The 20,027-nt window shown below is 43.0% G+C and overlaps 1 protein-coding gene across 3 annotated transcripts; it reads right to left on the reverse strand.

Annotated features, from left to right (window-relative positions):
- Window positions 1–12,136, reverse strand: MRLN (myoregulin). Of its 3 annotated transcripts, none has more exons than XM_046026139.1 (4): window positions 12,019–12,136; window positions 11,776–11,918; window positions 1,706–1,816; window positions 1–202 (listed from the first exon to the last, which is right to left on the reverse strand). In XM_046026139.1, exons 2-4 carry the CDS (start codon window positions 11,807–11,809, stop codon window positions 42–44), a joined length of 306 nt encoding a protein of 101 aa, XP_045882095.1. In that variant the 5' UTR covers window positions 11,810–11,918; window positions 12,019–12,136; the 3' UTR covers window positions 1–41. The 3 variants fall into 3 exon arrangements, with proteins under 3 accessions (XP_045882095.1, XP_045882096.1, XP_045882094.1); XM_046026140.1 differs by lacking the exons at window positions 11,776–11,918; window positions 12,019–12,136 and adding exons at window positions 6,097–6,138; window positions 6,274–6,317; XM_046026138.1 differs by lacking the exons at window positions 11,776–11,918; window positions 12,019–12,136 and adding an exon at window positions 10,658–11,300.
- Window positions 12,137–20,027: the final 7,891 nt, after the last annotated feature.

Raw genomic sequence — 20,027 nt, forward strand, 5'->3', positions numbered from 1 at the left:
TTAATGTGAAATTTACATGTGAAGCAAGGAAATTCAACTCTTTAGGAAGTTATAATGACATAGATAATAGACATGAAATCAACAAAGACAACAAACAAAATTTTTAGAAGCCTTCCAAGAATTTCATCTTCTGGACTTGTAGGAATAGTAGTAGACATTAATATCCAGTTTTTAGACATCATATCCAGAATGCTCTTGCTCCCTGATGGGGAAAAAGAGAAAAGTATTCTGAAATAAACGTATTTATAATCCTGATTCTTTAACCTCAGTGGAATAGTTGCACTGTAAAAAATAGTGATGAGGGAACATCTGTACACATCTGTAACCCACCAATAAACTAAAATACTTTTCCCCCTAATTAATTAAAATATTTTCCACCCACTCATTTTTGACCACTTTATGTCATAATCAGACATTTTTCTACATGTCAAATATGCCTTTCTTTCTAAAAAGGGACAGCTTGGGGCACCTGGGTGGCTCAGTCGGTTAAGCCTCTACCTTAGCCTCAGGTCATGATCCCGGGGCCCTGGGATTGAGCACCGCATAGGGCTCCCTGCTCAGCAGGGCGTCTGCTTCTCTCTCTGCCTGCTGATCCCCCTGTTTGTGTGCTCTCGCTCTATCTCTCTCTGCCAAATAAATGTACAAAATCTTAAAAAAAAAAAAAAAGAAAAGAAAAGAAACAGTTCAAGGAACAATCAGAATGACCATTCTCTTGTCATGTTATTAATAATTAGTTTTTTATGAAATCTTATCTACAAAGTCATTTACCATCATTTCTACTGGCATCAGTGAAATTGCCATTCTTCCCACCTGTATGGGTGGCATCACCAGGAAATGAGAATTAGAAGACACAGAAAAAGGCAGGTGACAAAATGATTTTTTAATTAAACAACAAAAGGTCTTTTTCATTGTCCTGATCTTTCCTCAAGGTCCTCTCTCTCTCTCTCATTATTTTGGTCACTTAATAAGATATTAAATATTTAATTTCCTCCACATTTCTGTGTTAATCAGAGAGTTTTTACAAACAACAGCAATTTCAAAAAATATTACGGAATTTTAAAAGGTATTAATGTGAGTTCTGTGCAGCATACTGCTGGAGAATTTTACCAAATGAGTGCCTGTCAGGGAGGGAGTTTAGAACCATTCTGAACTCCTTTTTCAGGAATGCAAGTTCAAATAAATCAAGCAGTTTTCAAAGACTTGCATCAGAGTTCCTTTTATACACTCAAAAGGAGTGTCAATACTTTAAAAAGTTGGAGTAGAAGAATACTTTTTGCTATTTTCACTCAAAAACCAAAAAGGCAGGTTGAGTTGTAAGAGAGAGGACTAGATGGGGTTTCTGCGGTATTTTCTTCTCCCATTTCAGCAATCTGGTTTAAGTTCTGCAATAACGAGCCCCGTTCCTGGAGGAGGGAATGACATGCCCCAAACTATGCAGTAGTCACTGGCAAAGTAAACACCTAAGATTTCCCTGACATTCAAAGATTCCTTTTGCCTGTGTTTCAGAAACAACGGGTGAGAAGAATATACAAGTTTGTAAAGTGATTTCTTTCGTTCCTACGGCCTCCAGCTTGTGTTTCTTTCATTTGTGCTCTGAAGGGCACTTTTACTTTCATCCAACAATAGCAAGAGACTGAAATAGGAAGTGTGGGAAAGACCAGGTAGCGGGTGGGGACTGATGAGTGAGTAGAAACCCGTTTCTCACCTGACTTAATCCCAGGTAATGGTAGATAACCCCACTCCCAGGGTTCACTCCGCAAGCTCTTGCTAGAGCAAAGTGCATTCGGTGCCAGTGGTCTCTTAGCAACCTTGGTCCCTGTGTCAAAGCACATTGAAAGGTTTTATTGGATGGTGAGGTAGTGTACAAAGTAGAGGGGCAGGGAGCCTGCTTGGAGAAACTTCTAAAAGAAGTCAGGAAGATGTCGAAGGGTGGACTTTGGAAAATGTGACACTTTAATTTTAATTTATCACAGATTTGTGCAGCTAAACAGTGAAACTTTAACAGAAAGGTTAAGCTGAATTTTAAGTTTTTCCTGGCAGGGAAAACATTCACCGTGTTTTTTAAACATTTCTCTCTCTGAGAAATGTTTAAAGTTACATACATTTGCAACTAGTAAGTAAATTCTAAAGACCTAATACCCATTACAGGGATTATAGATAATAAAACTGTATTATAACCAATAAACTTGCTAAAAGACTAGGTTTTAATTGTTTTCAACACGAGAAGAAATGATAATTATGTGGTATAATGTAGATATTGGCTAATATTACTACGGCAATCATACCGTACAACTCAACCAAGAAATTCCCTAAGAATTATTTTAAATATATTTGCTTCAATGCTTTCTATGACAATGAACAAAATGCCACTGTCTACGTAAGACCATAGTTCATGTGACAGACATAGTATGTCTGCTATAAATTCTATAACTTTTAAGACTTTGTATCACTTTTATGAACAAATTAGAAAGTGCAGGAGTAAATTTATTACAAAAGACCAGGCTACAACATTTAAAATAAAATCGCTTAAAAAAAAAAGTGTGCGGGGCGCCTGGGTGGCTCAGTGGGTTAAGCCTCTGCCTTCGGCTCAGGTCATGATCCCAGGGTCCTGGAATCGAGCCCCGAATCGGATTCTCTGCTCAGCAGGGAGCCTGCTTCCTCCTCTCTCTCTCTCTGCCTGCCTCTCTGCCTACTTGTGATCTCTCTCTGTCAAATAAATAAATAAAATCTAAAAAAAAAAAAAAAGTGTGCAATTAAGGGGTGCATATGTGAATGGCCATAGTGTAGGAGGTAAATTTATCAAGGAAAGCAAGGGATTGGCTACCATGTCAGGATGGGTGACTTCAGTGAGGGGAAGGGAAGAGATAAGTGGGATGAGGAGCTCCCAGCACTGTTTAATTTCTTGTCCTGGGCAGTGGTTACACTGACAATCACTTTTTTTTTTTTTAAGATTTTATTCATTCATTTGACAGAGATCACAAGTAGGTGGAGAGGCAGGCAGAGAGAGAGAGGAAGAAGCAGGCTCCCCGCTGAGCAGAAAACCCAACATGGGGTTCCATCCCAGGATCCCGAGCCAAAGGCAGAGGCTTTAACCCACTGAACCACCCAGGCACCCCACACTGGCAATCACTTTTTAACCATTTGTTAAACTGTACCTATAAGTTTTATGCACTTTTCTGTATGTATGTTAAACTTCACAACCAAACAATGAAGAAAAAAAAAAAAAGGAAAGGAAAGAAAAGAAAAGAACACCAAGAAATACCTACAAATGATCACAGTGGTCAATTTTGGAAGGAAGGACAGTATGTGATTTTTTTATCCTTCTGTTTCCATTTCTCCCATTTTCATTTAAAGGGATATCGCTTGCTTATATAACTTCGGAAAACAGTTTCAAAACTGCCAGTCGTCTTCTTTCTCCATATGTAGAAAAGTAACGTATACTAATTTTATTTTGTCAAACCGATCATTTAAGCAAGTATGAACTTGGGAAAATTAGATTTATCCATGAAACATTTTAATTGAAAACATATCAGTACAAATATATATTTTCAATTAAAATGTTTCATTGATAAACTTAACTTTCCTTGAGTTCATTTTAAGTCTCTTTTGCTAAAGAACATATTCTTGTCTCATCCAAAACACTCATTATCAATAGGAATCTGGGTGGTTCCTGTTTGGTTCTTCTACTTGATGATAGATCTGCTTTCAGATCTTAGTCACTAGAAGGACACAGACTTGTATCATCACAAGCTTACTAATGTGCTCAGATTTTACTGTGGATTAAAATTATGAGTGTCATGATTTATGTTTTGTCTAATTCTTACATGGCTAGAAGCTTTGTAAACAGGTGTTTTTTTCTTTGGGAATGAGGGACATTTTGGGGGGGGGGGGGAAGCTATTTAGCAACAGCAATTATCAGGGGGAAAAAGATTCCTAGTGTTTTTTTATTGGATACAACATGCACCAAAAATACAAATTTCAGGGGCACCTGGGTGGCTCAATGGGTTAAAGCCTCTCCCTTCGGCTCAGGTCATGTTCCCAGGATCCTGGGAACGATCCCCCCACATCGGACTCTCTGCTCAGAGGGGAGCCTGCTTCGTCCTCTCTCTCTCTCTCTCTCTCTCTCTCTCTCTCTGCCTGCCTTTCTGCCTATTAGTGATCTCTGTCTGTCAAATAAATAAATAAAATCTTTAAAAAAAAACAAATTTCAAATAAATTAGGACACTTTAAGAGTATGATAGACCATATTGAGTGTGACTATTTCGAGACCACGGGCTTATCTTGAATATAGTATTTAAAAGTCATAACTAAAAAAATCTCTAATATCTAATCTAAGACATCCCCGATTATTTTGGCCCTTCATGTCAAAATTTCAGATGATTGCAAATAATTTATCATCTCATTTGCAATGCTTCTACCTACCTTTCTTCTCCCTATTTCAAAGGTACTGGGAATAAAATTATTATTTTATAGAATGTTGTACTGCAAATACTCATCTGTTTTTTAAAATTTGTATTTATTTTACCTTTTGACTCCAGAAAGAGTCCAAATAATCTAATTCAAAGTGACCTGTTCATTGTTTATCAGTGGTTGAAAAGTGGTATCCCACAAAGTTGGACAAATGGAGAGTAGCAATAAACTTTGGTCTCTGGGAATGGAATTTCACTGTATACCCTGTTTTTCCTCCTGCCATCAGCTTGTAGGCTCTTGCCATTTTTTTTTTTAAGATTTTATTTATTTATTTGACAGAGAGAGACAGCGAGAGAGGGAACACAAGCAGGGGGAGTGGGAGAAGGAGAATCAAGCTTCCCACCGGGCAGGGAGCCCGATGTGGGGTTCCATCCCAACCCCAGGATCATGACCTGAGCCAAAGGCAAACACTTAATGACTAAACCACCCAGGTGGCCCTAGGCTCTTGCCTTTAAAACCTTTATGAACTTGCTTTTATATAAAATGGGGCTTCTCAAGTCAACTCTGACTTCTGCAACCATAAGAAGAGTGGATTTGCTAAATGGCTTGCACCCCCACCCCCAAGTTTCACCTCACCAGTTTCTCAATTTCTTTCAACCTCTACTATTTCCCCTTACTGGGCATGGATTCTTGGTCAAGACAAAGAACAGAACATATTTTGGAAAGTCTCTTTTTCAGTCAAAAGAAAAACAATTTTCATTGGATTCAAGTTTATAGTCTTAAACTCTTGAGTCATAGTTCAAAAACATTTTCTTTTTTGACAAGAATTTGTTCATCCTACTCCTATTTCCATCAGTATCTAATGGTCAAGATAATACTGAGCAAAGTTGCCTAAAGACACATGTTGAAAAATGACACATAATTGAAATCTGTCCATTTTTACCTAATAGGTCACTCCAGTAAAGTACAGTAATTCCCACTTATTAAGGAGCGAGCCTGTGCCAGGCTGTGGCCACACGCCATGAGAACATGGAGTAACTACCCAGGGCCCCTGAGTATTCTGTGCTGCGTCCTAGATTCTCCTAGCCCAGGGCTCCAGATGGCACCATCTTTCAAATACATAGATTTACTCATATTTTCAAACAAAAAGTTACTTTTGAAAAGATCTGTATTACAATGGAGATTGACCATACTGAAGTGGAAATATCCGCTTGGAATTATTAACGGCCACTCTTCCTCTACGGTCCCGACTCCTTTCTGGGTATGCGAACTGCTGGTCGAATAATGCTATGTACTGTCTTACAACGGCCCTTCTGGGAGAGAGAACCCTGAATCTGCCGGGACATCTCTACAACAGTCAGCCGTTCATTCACTCACATCAAAATACCCTGCTCTTCGTGAATGGGACAGTCACAGACCACCAGTGTGACCTTACTCTAGCAACCAGATTTGCTGAAAGTACAGGTTTTAAAATCTATTTATTAGCTTTTTTATTTGCAATTTTATTCTGGTTTATTATTACCTTGTTATCGATCCACTTATCAACCTTTGACTGATGGGTTTTTTCCCCCTTGACCTCCTTAACCTTAACCAGACAAAGAAAAACAAGAATGTTTTCTGCACATGATGGTTGAGCGATGGGTGTAGAATCAGACTGATGGAGTTTCCCTCAGATCTGTTAGTTACCATGAAACCTTGGATGATCCCTCTGTGCCTTCGTTAGCACTCCTAGAAAATGGGGATGAAAATAAAGTACCTATTTCTTAGGGCAGTATGAGCATGAAATGAGATGATTCTCGTGCCTGGCAAGTACACATCATAAGCAATGGTAAATATTATTGTAATTATAATCTAGCATATTACCTCCTAGAGGGTATCCTTGAATGAGTCATTCTTCTCGGGCTCTCTTTAAACACCTAAACACACAAAACTGTCACACACCTTTGAAATCCAATGGTACCTCCTCTATGATCTAACCTGACTTCCTCCGGCAGACCTGAAGCCAGCTTCTCTACACCACATTTCAACTCACCACACTACATTATGATTATTGGTTTGCATATAGCACCGCATAGACTGCGATGAGGATGGCTTTACCTGCCCTGGATGCCAGTGCCTCACAGTATCTGACACCAATCCATTTTCAACAAATACTGATTTAATAGCTGCATGTAAAGTAGAAGTGTTTTCAGAAGACTGGAAGGCCATTTGGTTTAAATGACAATTGCAACAAGAAAAACATATGTATTAAGTCTACCTTTTCTAGCCAATATTTGAAAAGTAAAATCCCAAAGTTGGGTGCTGTCTACATGGAAAATGTCTCTTTCCAAGTTTATGTTTAATACAATTATCTTTTAGACACTTCAAAAATCATATGGGAGTTATATCTCGTTGGTTTTTTTTGCTTCTGTATTTGTGTTTTGCTTGTAATTAGGGAACCAAGTCTAGCTGCTGGAAGACAACCAAAATTTGGCAGCAGCCATAGGGGATTTTAGGATAGGAACGTCCTGTTAGGATGGCTACCGTTTCTACGGCATCATGGAGATTTGTCCCCTGGGGTCTCTAGAAATGGGCACTGGTTGTGGCAGAGCAGGAGACCTTCAAATTTGAGTCAGTTAGAAGGTAACTAAAAACTCAGACCCATTCAACGGTATTGTGCGTTACATAAGTTTCTAAAATTTGAGTTCAAATTGCATTTTTTGAACTCGCTAAGCCTCCCTTAGATTCTGCCCAAAGCTGAATTATGTGAGAAAGGACATTTAACACACATCTGAAAAATGAATTCATCAATGATACGAGTCTTGTATGAGAGAAATCTTGTTGCATGAGAATCATAATAAATGGCATACGGCTTTACACTTAAATGACTGCCGGCATGATCATTGTACCTTTTTTCCTGCTTGAGATAGGGTTTCAAAGAGATTTTTCTCTTTCCAGCTAAGAAAAACAATAGCAGTGAAGGATCTGAAATATGATGGAAATGTTGGTTCTGGGAAAGGTATTTGCGATTTTGACACTTCCCATTGGACCAACAAGGCCCAGAGAAGGACGGGAATTCCAGAAACTTGTCTGAGGCTCCCTCCACAGCTACTCTCTTTCACAAAGACCACACCATCACCTCAGCCATGTTTTGACGTTTGAGAATCAATCGTTTCTGCATTTCACTCGCCTATTTGGAGACATTCTACCTTCCTCACCTCCCAGCTTCTCTGATTCCGGCCAAGGTCAGACCAGAGAGTCCAAAACCAAGGAAGTCACAAGCGAAGACTGGAACACTTGGCAGGTCACAACTTGACAAAGTAGACTTCCACTGAGGACAAAAACGTGTGCTTGGTCACAGATGGTCCGTCAGCAAAGTGCAGCAAGGAGAGAACATAGGTTTTAGAGCCAGACCAAACTAGTTTTAGATCCTGGTTCTAGCTGGTATGACCCCGTAGCCTCGGACCCTGCCCTTAACCTCACCTGCTACTCAGAGATGCTATCGGTCCTGCAGGGGACTGAAAGGTTTTTACTTGTCACTATCATTAGGAAGAGCCTATGAATGCTTTGACTCTCATCACATAAAACCCAATATCATGAGTAATTAGCAGTCCTATTTCCTTAGTTCTAGAAACTGAAGAGCAGAGAGGTTAAATAAACCACTTCACATCACACACCAGGGGTAAACGGGGATCTGAATGAAGGTCTGTCTGGCCCCACAGCCTTTGCCGCTGCCGCTGCCGCTGTATCTCAGGATCAGGAAGAAGGGAAGCCAGGAGCCCAGCATGCTGCCTGGTGCTCCAGCAAACGGTGGTTGTTGCAGTGAAGCGGCGGAATCAGAAACATGGTCACTTCCCTGCCGCCCAGCACCGTGGAAAGCGTAGTGACTCCGGTGGAGGAGAGGAAACAAGTGGATGCAGAGGTGGAAAGGGGAGGTGGAGACAGGCGTGCAGGTATGTGGGCTGGATTGCCTGGCAGCACTCCCGAGGGTCCCCCTGACCCTTAGGGAGCTGGGAGGCTCCCCAACCTGGGTGGATCTACTCTACTTCTCTTCAACTCTCCCTCTCATGCTTTCTTTCTGTCGATCCTGTGCAGTTGGGGCCTTCCCGGGCCATCTAGACCATGCCTCAAATTTTGTAAGTAAATATCTTGGCCCTCAAATGAACTATTTTTCGGCACATGAACAAACGTCTCTTAATCATCCATTACCAAGACTTCTGAAGGTTGAGATATCTCACTGGCACATTCCTGCCCCAAGTAGGAGATTGTGCATTGCCCCCAAGAAGACATAAATTGCCCAGTTACGGGCACTTAACATGAAGAAGTCTTCTGGAACCACAATAATCAAAATGTTATCAGTCTTCTCCCTGACATGTTCCCCGACCTTCTCCATGAATCACAGCTATAGTGTCCTCTTAAAAGGCCCAGATGAACTGCCCCGAGTCTGGGTGGGGATCAGCTCTGTGAGGTTTTAGGAGGAAGCCCCAGCACATATATGTCCTGACGTGGGGTGAGGAAGCAGGAGTGAGACAGAGGGTGCTGTTTGTGAGGTTTGCGTTTTTTATCTGCAGAATTCATACAGCCAAACAACGGCCCTTCCAGGCTGGGGGCTGGTGAGTGGAGGAGAGTGGAGGCCTGTCTGGAGGTCTTTTGGAGCTCTAAAAAGCATCTGGCAGAACTTTTCAAACTACTTTCTGCAAACACACACGCTGCATAAATTCTGTGGTGGCAATTTTGGATTCATTAAGGCACAGATTTGATTTCTGAAATCACTTAAGTGTTTTTTGGAGTCAAGTTTAGCTGAGAAGGTAGGTGGCTGGGGGGAGAACAGAATTTCAAGTTAAATGAAAATCTGTGAGTCTTTAAAGGCAGAATTGTACTTCCAGCATTTAGCACAGGCCTTAGAAGAAACTATGTGTTTAATAAAAAGTAATGGGTTCACCTGGGTGGCTCAGTTGTTTGAGTGTCTGTCTTCAGCTCAGGTCATGATCTCAGTGTCCTGGGATCGGGGCCCATGTCAGGCTCCCCACTCAGTGGGGGAGTCTGCTTCTCCCTTACCTGCCGGTCCTCCTCCTGCTCGTGTGTGCTCTCCCACGCACGGGCTCTATCTCTCTCTCTCTTGCAAATAAGTAAATAAAATCTTTTAAAAAAGTAATTGGGGAAGTGGGGGGTCGAGGGGTAAGGATGAGGGGCCGATTTAAGGTGCTGTCCTTCTATGCTTCACCAGCTCATTACTTAGAAGGTGAATCTTAGGAGGAACCCTGAAAATTCCTGAATCATTTTCCAAGAATTTACAGCCTTCCAAGGGGAAGTCTAACCAACAATACCTGTTTTTGATGAATCAGTTTTGGATGTGAAGACCTGTGGAATCCGGGCCCTATCTATCTTCTGTCTGAACTTCTCAAGTACCACAGAAAAAGTCCGTTCTGACTTGTGCCTGAGTTACTCACAAAATGACTTCTTTCCTACTGTATAGATACAGAGCTCACTGATGTCTTGCTTACCTTGCACACAGTAGGAATTAAATAAATGTGTGCATGATGAAAGCTTGTAGAGGAAAGCAAGAATCTCATCTCCTGTTGAGATAGCCCTCCTTTCTGTTTCCTCCAGGCACAGAATAGGTCTAGCAATGGAGGGGAACCAGTCCCTTCTAGTCATAGAAACACATAAACCGAAGGACAAAAGCTGGCGAGTTTATGAAAATACTAGCTGACACTTTGAAATTGTTTGGGGAGCTTTGGCATCTTCCTTGATCTTAGCTATAGCCTAACGTCCCGAACTGCCAACCGTATGCCCCACCTCGACCTCCACACAGCTTGCCCATCCTAAAGAGGAAATCAATTATTGTCTCTACCATTTATTTTTTTCTTCGTCCCCTTTGTTTTTTCCTTCCAAGATTTAATTTAAATTCAAGCTAGCTAGCAAAATAGTGTAGTTTTGGTTTCAGAAGTAAAATTTAGTGATTCATCACTTACATATGACACCCAGTGCTCATCGCAACACGTGCCCTCCTTAATGTCCGTCACCCATTTACCCCATCCCCTGTCCACCTCCCTCCTTCGTCTCTACCGTTTAGATTAATACTTTCTGTCAAAGACCACCCTGGAGTGTCTAGATTTGAATCTGAAACAAACAAGAGATGATTAAGAAGATTCAGGAGACATTCAAATGAGGGATTTCATAAATAACCTTAGCATACTTGGCCACTTATATACATTGTGAGAAAACCCCACTCAGCTCAGAGAGCTCAGGACTTGCTTGAACTCACACAGTTGGTCAGCGCTCCAGGCCGGGGCTCCACCCAGGCCAGCAGCTGTCTCCTTCCAGTTCGTTGCAATGCCTCCCTCACACATGGCACTTAGAAGCCTGATGCCCACGTTCAAGAGCACCGAATACATGTAACCAAAGCAGGAAGCTGCATGCGTCCCGGTCCGGAAGAATGACTGGATTGTCTGGTTTCAGCTGAGCTCGCGAGGACCAAGCAGGTCCTCATTTTCCAGACAGAAAACACAGTGACCTACTTTTCAGGACTCTCAGAAGCAACCATTATAAAGGAGGCTACAAAGACAAAGCCTTCGGCTAAAAGAAAACAAGAAGGCGAAGAATTGCTGGAACAAGGCAGGTGCCGTGTCTGAATGGGGACTCCAACACGGGGGAACGATGAGACCCACATCTCCTGGGCAGCCCTCTGTGGGTTACTCTCCCTGGGTGAGATTTCCTTTCGCAGTCACTGGAGCAGCGGGAATACCAAGCATACCACCAGGTGTGGGCAAGTCGTTTAGGATTTATTACTCCCTTGCTTCTCCTCCTAAATTTACTTAGCCAGAAGGAAATGAGAGGAAGCGAATTCTAATTCATTCGTCTGTCATGCAAACAGCCTTATACACATTGGAGGGAGGTTGAAACAGGGTGAGAGAGTTTGGCTCTCTCATTGGCTTTAGGAGTCTAAGTTTTGGCTTTACTGTATTCTCCCCCCACCAGAGGCAAACAGGAGTTAACTTCCCTCCCATGTCCACGTTGCAAAATGTCCTATAGTTTAAAAACCCAAACTTACTGCTCAGGGGCTCGGTAAGTGAAGTCCAACGCCAAGGAGAATGATCTCTCTTCTCTTTTGTGAAAAACACCATATGCTCTTAGGTGGGTCAGGACACGGCACTGGGCCGTTATTAATAACTGGCTTAGAGCTTCATGAAGAAACATGAGCCAGACTGTCACGGGAGGAGGCAAGTGGAAAGGAACTGACAGGCACAGGTGGGATAAATTACAACAAAAATATGCTTGGGCCCCACAGGAGCTCAAACAGCCCATGAGGAGGGGAACCGCTCTCCCACCCCAGTAATCAATAGACCCTTCTGTCAGATGTTCTAAGATTAAACCATAACTTACAAGAATACCCTTTTACTCTCTTGGAGAACACCATGACTCATTTAACGTCATACTACCCTTTGTTCTTCTGAGCCATTCTTTTCCAGGGATAGTGAATATCTTTTCACATGTATCCATTTTGCCTTGTTTACTTTGACTTCTTCCTGTTTTTAAAATATATAAACAAGTGGATTTTCAAAAAAAGAAAGAAACACTTAACAAATGGATTTTCAAATGCACATTATCATTTTGAGATCTAGTTACCTGTGAGCATATCCTTGTCTTCCCCTTAAGGAACCCGAAAGAATTCCTGGCAAATTGTATGTATGTGAGTGTGTCGGGGGAGGGGAGCAGGCCTCAGGATAATATCACACAAGGGAAGCTGCAGCTTTGAAGTCCGAAAACAAGAAGCGGAGTCACAACCTGGCTGCTGGTTGCAGTGTTTCTCCTTTTGAAAAACTGTATCTCACATAAAGTCCAAAAAAGATACACCTCCCCGTTCCGGACAACTGATGTTAAATTTTTTGGATCATTAACAGCATGTCTTCAGACCTAAATTAAATTAAACACTAGCTCTCCCTGCCTGTCTGGGTGTTGAAAAGGAAACTGACCATTAGACAAAGTTATTGAAATACATAAAGATACAAACTGAAGGGAAAAAATCTCGTCAAATCGCCTGATTCTTAAGGTTCTAGCCACCTGTCACCTTGGCTCAGGCCTGGTGACTGTCCTTTTTCCAAACTAAACCCTTTTCAACCAAATCCTTGGGGTGAAGGGGAACTCAAAACCCCTCACTACAAATAGTGGAGTGCTACTTTGCTGAGGCAACTGTTAAAAAGAGAAAGTAATATACCAGTGACCACCGGTTTAAGAGATGGGTAAGAGGGAACAGAGTAGGTACAAGGCCTTAATTTTCGTTTTCATTCACTGATCAGTTACAATTCTTGAGTACACACTGAATATACGTACCTTTATAGAACACATTCATGCACTATTGCGAATACATGACGTACATCATAAAACGCAAATGAAATTTTCTTAAAGATGAAATTTTAAAATAGACATTCTGATATCGTCTTAACACCCCCTCGAGGGTCACTTTGACCAGTGCCTGCGGCCCAAGATCCCACTCTGCAGATGACTGGGGAGTGGTTCCAAGCCCTAGCTCTCACTCACTACCTGCTGTGGCTTGAATTGTGTCCCTCAAAAAGATATGTTCAAATCATCCCTCCCAGGACCTGTGACTGTGGCCTTATTTGGAAATAGGACCTTATATAATCCCCATATAATCCATTTAAGATGAGCTCTTACTGGATTAAGATTGGTAATACTGGGCTGTAAACCAGTGACTGCTGTCCTTACAAGAGAGGGCAATTTGGCTCCAGAGAGGACACCGTGTGACAAAGGAAACAGAGACTGGAACGGTAGGTTCACGAGCCAGGAACACCGAAGGCTGCTGGCAGCCACTTCAGCGATGACAACACAAGGAAGAATCCTCCCCGGGGTGACTTCAGAGAAAGGAGGGCCTTGTGGACACATGGATCTTGGACTTTCAGTTTCCAAAACGGAGACAATATATTTCTGTTGTTTTAAGCCACCAAGTTTGCGGTCATCTGTCCCGCAGCCCTAGGAAACGAATATGTTAATTATGTGATATTAACAATGTGACATGGTCTTCTTGTGCCTCAGTTTCTTCATCTGTAAAACGGCAATCGAAACGTGATCAAGTTGTTTCAAGAAATGAGTGACATGGGGAGCCTGGGTGGCTCAGTGGTTAAAACTTCTGCCTTTGGCTCAGGTTATGATCTCAAGGTCCTGGGATCAAGCCCCACATCAGCTTCTCTGCTCAGCAGGGAGCCTGCTTCCTCCTCTCTCTCTGCCTCTCTGCCTACTTGTGATCTCTGTCTGTCAAATAAATAAAAATAAAATCTTTTAAAAAAAGAAAGAAAGAAAGAATTGAGTGACATAAGACATGCCCTGTCCTCAGCATGGTGCCAGGAACACTCAAAAAGTAGCTTACACTTTGGGAAGCTTTACGAGCAAGGACAGGGGCTGGCCAGCTTTGGTGGAGCACTCCTTCAAAAACTCACCATTCCGGCAACTCGTGTGGAGGCAGTGGGAGTGGGGGGGGAGGGGCAGTGGCGTGATAGTGCTGGGCTCTACCTGAATCCTCTGCCCCTGAAATTCCCACCACTTTGTGTTCCAGGAGGAAGTTTGCCACAAACAACCACCCTTCTACAAATCACTTCAACAAGACTGGTGAGTAACTCCCTTGCTCCCGGCAGCAAGCCCAGACACAAACCCTCCCCATTCCCGTCTGTCTCAGAAATGGTCAGCTGAGCCTTTTGCCCCCACTGACTAATCTGAACAAAATACCTGCTAACGTGTCTTGACCGAACTCTACTCAGGCTTCTCTCTCTACGGTCCCCTGAACTTTGACCCACCTGCATCAGAATACAGAACAGCCCTTCGTTAGCAAATTTTCCAAAAATAAGTTGACCACAGACATTCTCTGATCAGTTGTCTTATCATACACCCTCTCACCTAATTGTGGACACCCAGTCTTTTCAGCTTTGTTTACTCCTCTTTATTTAAAAAAAAAAAAAAAGCCATTTTCTTTTTTTAAGATTTTATTTATTTGACAAAGAGACAGCGAGAGAAAGAACACAAGCAGGGGGAGCAGCAGAGGCAGAGGGAGCAGCAGACTTCCCACTGAGCAGGGAGCCCATCTTGGGGCTGGATCCCAAGACCCTGAGATCATGACCTGGGCTGAAGGCAGATGCTTAACAACTGAGCCTCCCAGGTGTCCCGAAAAAGCCATTTTCTGCCTGAAATTTGAGATGCTTGAAGATCTTTTGATCACTGTTTTCTGAATTTTAATGGGTCCCTGCCATATTATGTCTCTTCTTTTTAATAATTTAAAATGTCTTTAATTGTGGTAAAATACACATGTCATAATCTTTACTATCTTAATAATTTTTAAAAGATTTTATTTATTTATTTATCAGAGAGAGAGACAATCTAAGCAGTAGGGGGTGGCAGGCAGAGGGAGAATCAGGATCCCGGCTGAGCAAGGAGCCCAAAGCTGGACTCAATCCCAAGACCCCGGGATCATGATGTGAGTCGAAGGCAGACACTTAACTGACTGAGCCACCCAGGCACCTCTCATCTTAATTACTTTTAAGTTTCCATTCAGCAATGTTAAGTATATTTACCTTGTTGGGCAACAGAGGTCCAGAACTTTTTCATCTTGCAAAACTGAAACTCCATACCCCGTAAACGGCAACTCTCCCCTCCCCCTTCCCCTCAGCCCCAGACCCTGTCAACCACCTACAACAGTCTTTTCAAATAAAGTCTCTCCTTACCTGAATCTAGATTTGTTTTTCTTTGACGGTTTTCTGGCGCCGTGTCTTATACAGAGTGCCGGCCACCCCCCGGGCCCCTTGGTCTTCACCCCGGTGTTCATGCTGGCTTCTCGGACTCTTTGTGTCCCGGGACTGTGGCATCCATGATGGTGAGTGGATCCAGGGTTCTGGACATTTGTGAGTTGTAACACTGTAAGGAGCTACACTGTTTCTTTCAGGCAAGGAGAACTTTCTCTGTCTCTTCTGTGAGGCTTCTTCCGTTCTTCCTTTGTTTCTCTACTGGTTTGTTTTGTAAGGAAGTACCCTCAGCTCCTCCACTGAGGTCTGAACAAGGGGTGATTGGGATTGTGTAAGGAGAACTAGAGGAATAAAACAAGTAGTATCTTTTCTATCTTCTTTAAGGTCTTATGTCTGATTAAATCATCTTATCCCCTGCGTTCCTGGTTATATTAGTTTCCCTGGGCTGTCATCATAAAATACCAGAACTAGGAGGCTTAAAACAATGGAATTTTGTTGTCTCACAGATCTAGAGGCCTCAAGTCTGGAATCAAGGGTCTGGGGCCGGGGAGGGTGGTGTCCTCCTCTGGAGGCTATAGGGGAAGAGCCCTCCTTGCCTCTCCCTGCCTCCGCACAGTCACCTTCTCCCTGTGTGTCTCTATCTTCTCTTCTTATAAGGACACCAGTCATATTGGATTATGGCCCACCCCAATGACCTCCTCCTAACTTGTTTATCCCTATAAACACCCTATTTCCATGTAAAGTCACATTTATAGGTACCAGAGTTAGGACATCGACGTGTCTTTAGAGGGGACACAATTTGATCCAGGACAATAATTCTCTCTCTGGCACTCCCCTCCTCTTCTCCCTCCCTCTACTTTGCCACGGTGGCACTGATTCAGTTCACTATCTTCAGTAATGGCCAAATTTTCCTGAAGACCCCTTGGAACTCGAGTGACCTCTTGAGGAAACGAGACAACTCCTCACTCTGGTTCTCACCTAAAATCTTCCTTCCTGTCATTTCCTGTCCCTCATGGCTCCTTCTTCCTCCTTTTAACTAAGTCTGACCTTCCTTTAAATTCCCTTGAATTGTTTGATCTGTTCCCCTTCAAAACCCTTCCGTCTTCCATCTCTCTATCTACCCTGCCAGAACCTTCCCCTTCCCGTGCTGGCCCCTCAGTTCCTATAGTCACTGGAGCTAGAGGTGGCCCTCCCCTTGTCAGGGTCCTCAAGGGGTTCAAGGACCCTAAGAGCAATCACCTGAGGCTGAAAAAACGAACTGGACACAGGTGGGGTATTTAAGACACTTAGATGGGATTTGGACACACACAGAGGGCCACTTGGTCCCTCTCAGCCCTTTGTCCAAAATTTCGTTCACAGTTCAGAAGATGACATATCTCTCCCTCTCTCTCTTTTTCAAGTAAGAAAAAAAGTTACCCTTGAATGAGACTCTCTGGGACACACAATTGCAAAGAGAAGTAATACAAGGTATCCAGGATGCGCACTTGTTAAGGGAAAGGAGAGTAGATTTGTCCTAAAGTAATGACTGGGTGTTTAAGAACGAGGAAGAGGAACATGTAGGACAAAATCTGAATGGATAGAGAAAGTTGTAGAAGTTTCATAGAAAGGTAATTTCATTTGTCATGGTCAATGCTGGTGAAAGTTTTATGGGCTTATTTATAAGTTTTTCTTTAAAAGATCTTTAGTATCAGGGCACCTGGGTTCCTCAGTCGGTTAAGTGTCTGCCTTCGGCTCAGGTCATGATCCTGGGGTGCTGGGATCCAGCCATACGTTGGGCTTCCTGCTCAGCGGGAAGGCTGTTTCTCGCTCTCCTCTCCACTTGTGCTCTCTCTCATTATCTCTGTCTCTCTCTCTCAAATAAATAAATAAAACCTTAAAAAAAGAGAAGAGTTTTCGTATCAAATATGATCGTGATGCAAAACTAAACTTTTGTCTTTGCTAAATGAATGAAATCTTCCTATTTGGGAAATAGCTAAAGTTCTTTACGATCATGTCATATTTATTTATTTGCAGGGTGGGGAGCGGCAGAGGAAGAGAGACAGAGAGAGAGAGAGAGAGAGAGAGAATCTTAAGTAGGCCCAATGCCCAGCACAGAACCTAATGCCGGGCTCCATCTCACAACCCTGAGATCACAACTGGAGTCATGATGGTGAGTTCTTGGCTTGGCTTTCGAGGCTCAAGAAGCTTTTAAAAGTCCATTCTGAGATTTCTTATGAAAGCTTCCAACAAAGCAAACTTCAAAAGGCCTGCACATTAAATCATCATTCTTGCTGCACCTCTGCCAATAATCAAGTCATATCTAATGAGACTAGCTTTATTTTATCAATGACAATGATATTTCCTTGTGATTATCTTTGATCAAAAGGGAGATAACTCTCGAGAGAATTTCATGTTTCAGTGGAAAACAGTAGCACAACCTGTGGGTTATTAGATTCTGGCCCTGCTCATTGTTTCTGAGCTAGCCTGAGCGTCTTTGTAATTGCCCGTAACTGAGGAATATGCACTCCTGTAAACTGAACTCGATCCTATCATCTTGCACACATTGTCAAAACTTGTTAAATTTTCTTTTTTTTTTTAATTTAATTTAATTTTATTTATTTGACAGAGAGAGAGAGCACAAGTAGGCAGAGAGGCAGGCAGAGAGAGAGGAGGAAGCAGGCTCCCTGCGGAGCAGAGAGCCTGACGCAGGGCTCGATCTCAGGACTCCGAGATCATGACCTGAGCCGAAGGCAGTGGCTCAATCCACTGAGCCACCCAGGCGCCCCATAAACTTGTTAAATTTTCACTTCTGTTGTTTTCCTTCACTATCTGTGTACAACCATCCAAACTAATATTTCCAATTTTTCTCCTCCCCCCACCTTGTCTTGGCATCATCAAGAATGAAAAGACCAGACACACACTCTCCAACTTCCCCTTCCTTGTCTCATAAAATGATTAGCTGAATTGTTTGCTCCTACCAACCAATCTGGATAGAATACTGGCTAAACTTTAGTCAAGCTTCTCCCCTTCCCACAAGCCCTTGAACTCTGACCCCCAGATTAGAACACAGAACAGCCTTTCCTCACCACCCCAGTCTGCAGAAACTTGTGAGACGCTTGCCGATCTTCCGTTCAGAATGTTCTCACCGTGGCAACAGTCCCATCTCCCTATTGCAATAGTCTTTTCAAATAAAATTTCTACATACCTTAGTCTGGATTTGATTTTATTTGACCGGGATTAATGAGAAAATGCTGAGAGATGTACTGCTAGACACAGACTTTGAGGACAATGGATGTGGTCCCAGACTTTAGACAGATAATAATTTCCTTTTTTTTAGAGTTTTTTTTTTAAGATTTTATTTATTTATTTGACAGAGGGATCACAAGTAGGCAAAGAGGCAGGCAGAGAAAAAGGGGGAAGCAGGCTCCCTGCTGAGCAGAGAAGCTGATGTGGGGCTCAATCCCGGGACCTTGAGATCATGACCTGAGCCAAAGGCAGAGGTTTAACCCACTGAGCCACCCAGGCACCCCAGATAATAATTTCTTAATCTCATTTTCTAGGTAAGGAGGTGGAACTATAAGAAGGCCAAAGGACAGGCTGACAGTCCCAGCACCATGACAGTGGGAATCGCGTGCTATTGCTGATCTCATACAAAACAATGCCCTTTCCAGCACGAACGTGCCTAATCTTGCTCAACATTTGTAGTGGATGAAAATGTTCTCCAGTATTCTAAGAAAAGGGAAATGGATCCAAGAGTGGAAAAAAATGAAAGAATACCCAGAGCTTAAAGGAACCTCGTTCCGTCTGTGGAAATGAATGAAAACCATCCAAATGAGAACCACAAAGTCTGTTTATTCAGAGGCTGCTCCAGCAAGGGAGTTGGCCACCATCACGTACACTGGGTGAAGACCCAAAGGCAGGCAGAACACTGGGAACGCTTTATAGTGCATAAAAAAGAAGGCCCCAAGTGTGGCCTGACTGGAGGCTGGAGGCATGGGGCTGCCCTACATAGGCTAACTAGAGGTGGGGAAGCCTATGTGACTGGTTAGGAAATACGTATTGGCCTTCCTCCCGTTGGTCCTAAATGAGAAGTGGGTGCAAACTGGCAGCGAGCTGTCAGTACAGAGCCCTGGCCGTCCACAGCTGTTGGCCATGGGGTTATGAGCTGGCTTCTGGAAAACTTATTATTGTAGCCAGTTGGCTTTCTGGGCTGATTGAAGCAGGCTATAGGTCAGAGTACGATTTTTATAAGTAGCCTGATCCTTGTATATTCATTCTCTCAGGTCTCTCAAGGACTCTGAATTTGTAAGAGGCCTTCACGCCAGCCCTGCTAGTGATCCCACACTCAGACCAGGGATGGGCGGCAAGAGGCTTGCAGAGGAGAGAAAGCATGTAGAGGCTAAGTGTGTTTCAATGGTCTTCACTCCCACCCCCACATTGTCTTTTTTTTTTTTTTTTTTTTAATTAAAAAGTGAAAATCAGAGCCTGAGCATCATCTTGGCTTTCCAGGGCTCTCGCACAATTCACAGACTAAGACCCACCTATCTGCCTTCCACGGCTTCTTGGTTCACAGAATCTCAGAAAATCCAAAGGACGGAGCAGCCTCCTCTCCTGGCCCTCATAGTTAGCAGACAGGAAAGCGTTCCAGAGATTACAGTGCTTAGGTTCTAGCCTAATTCTGCTGAGACCTCCTTGAGGCAGCAGGGGGGACTAGATGTCCTCAAGGAGCTCAGCCAGTGGGTGAGATAAGTGAGTACACACACTACACACATTCCCAGACCTACCATGCACGGTCTCAGCTCTGAGCTCCTAAACGCTGTTCCTTCTGTCTAAAAAACCTATCCTTTCCCTAATTCCTCAGTGTGAATTCCCTTTTGCCCCTCAGTTCCTCATTGCAGCATTTACCTCTAG

This window comes from Meles meles, chromosome 13, assembly GCF_922984935.1.
Source record: "Meles meles chromosome 13, mMelMel3.1 paternal haplotype, whole genome shotgun sequence".
NCBI lineage: Eukaryota > Metazoa > Chordata > Mammalia > Carnivora > Mustelidae > Meles > Meles meles.

Excerpts from the sequence above, each read along its gene's own strand:
- MRLN (XM_046026138.1), bottom strand. The coding sequence starts at position 10,787 with ATGTATTCGGTGCTCTTGAACGTGGGCATCAGGCTTCTAAGTGCCATG. Across the intron at positions 1,817-10,657 it reads CTGGAGCGCTGACCAACTGT|GGACCAAGGTTGCTAAGAGA; the intron begins GTGAGTTCAAGC and ends GCTTTGACACAG. Across the intron at positions 203-1,705 it reads ATTACCTGGGATTAAGTCAG|GGAGCAAGAGCATTCTGGAT; the intron begins GTGAGAAACGGG and ends TTTCCCCATCAG.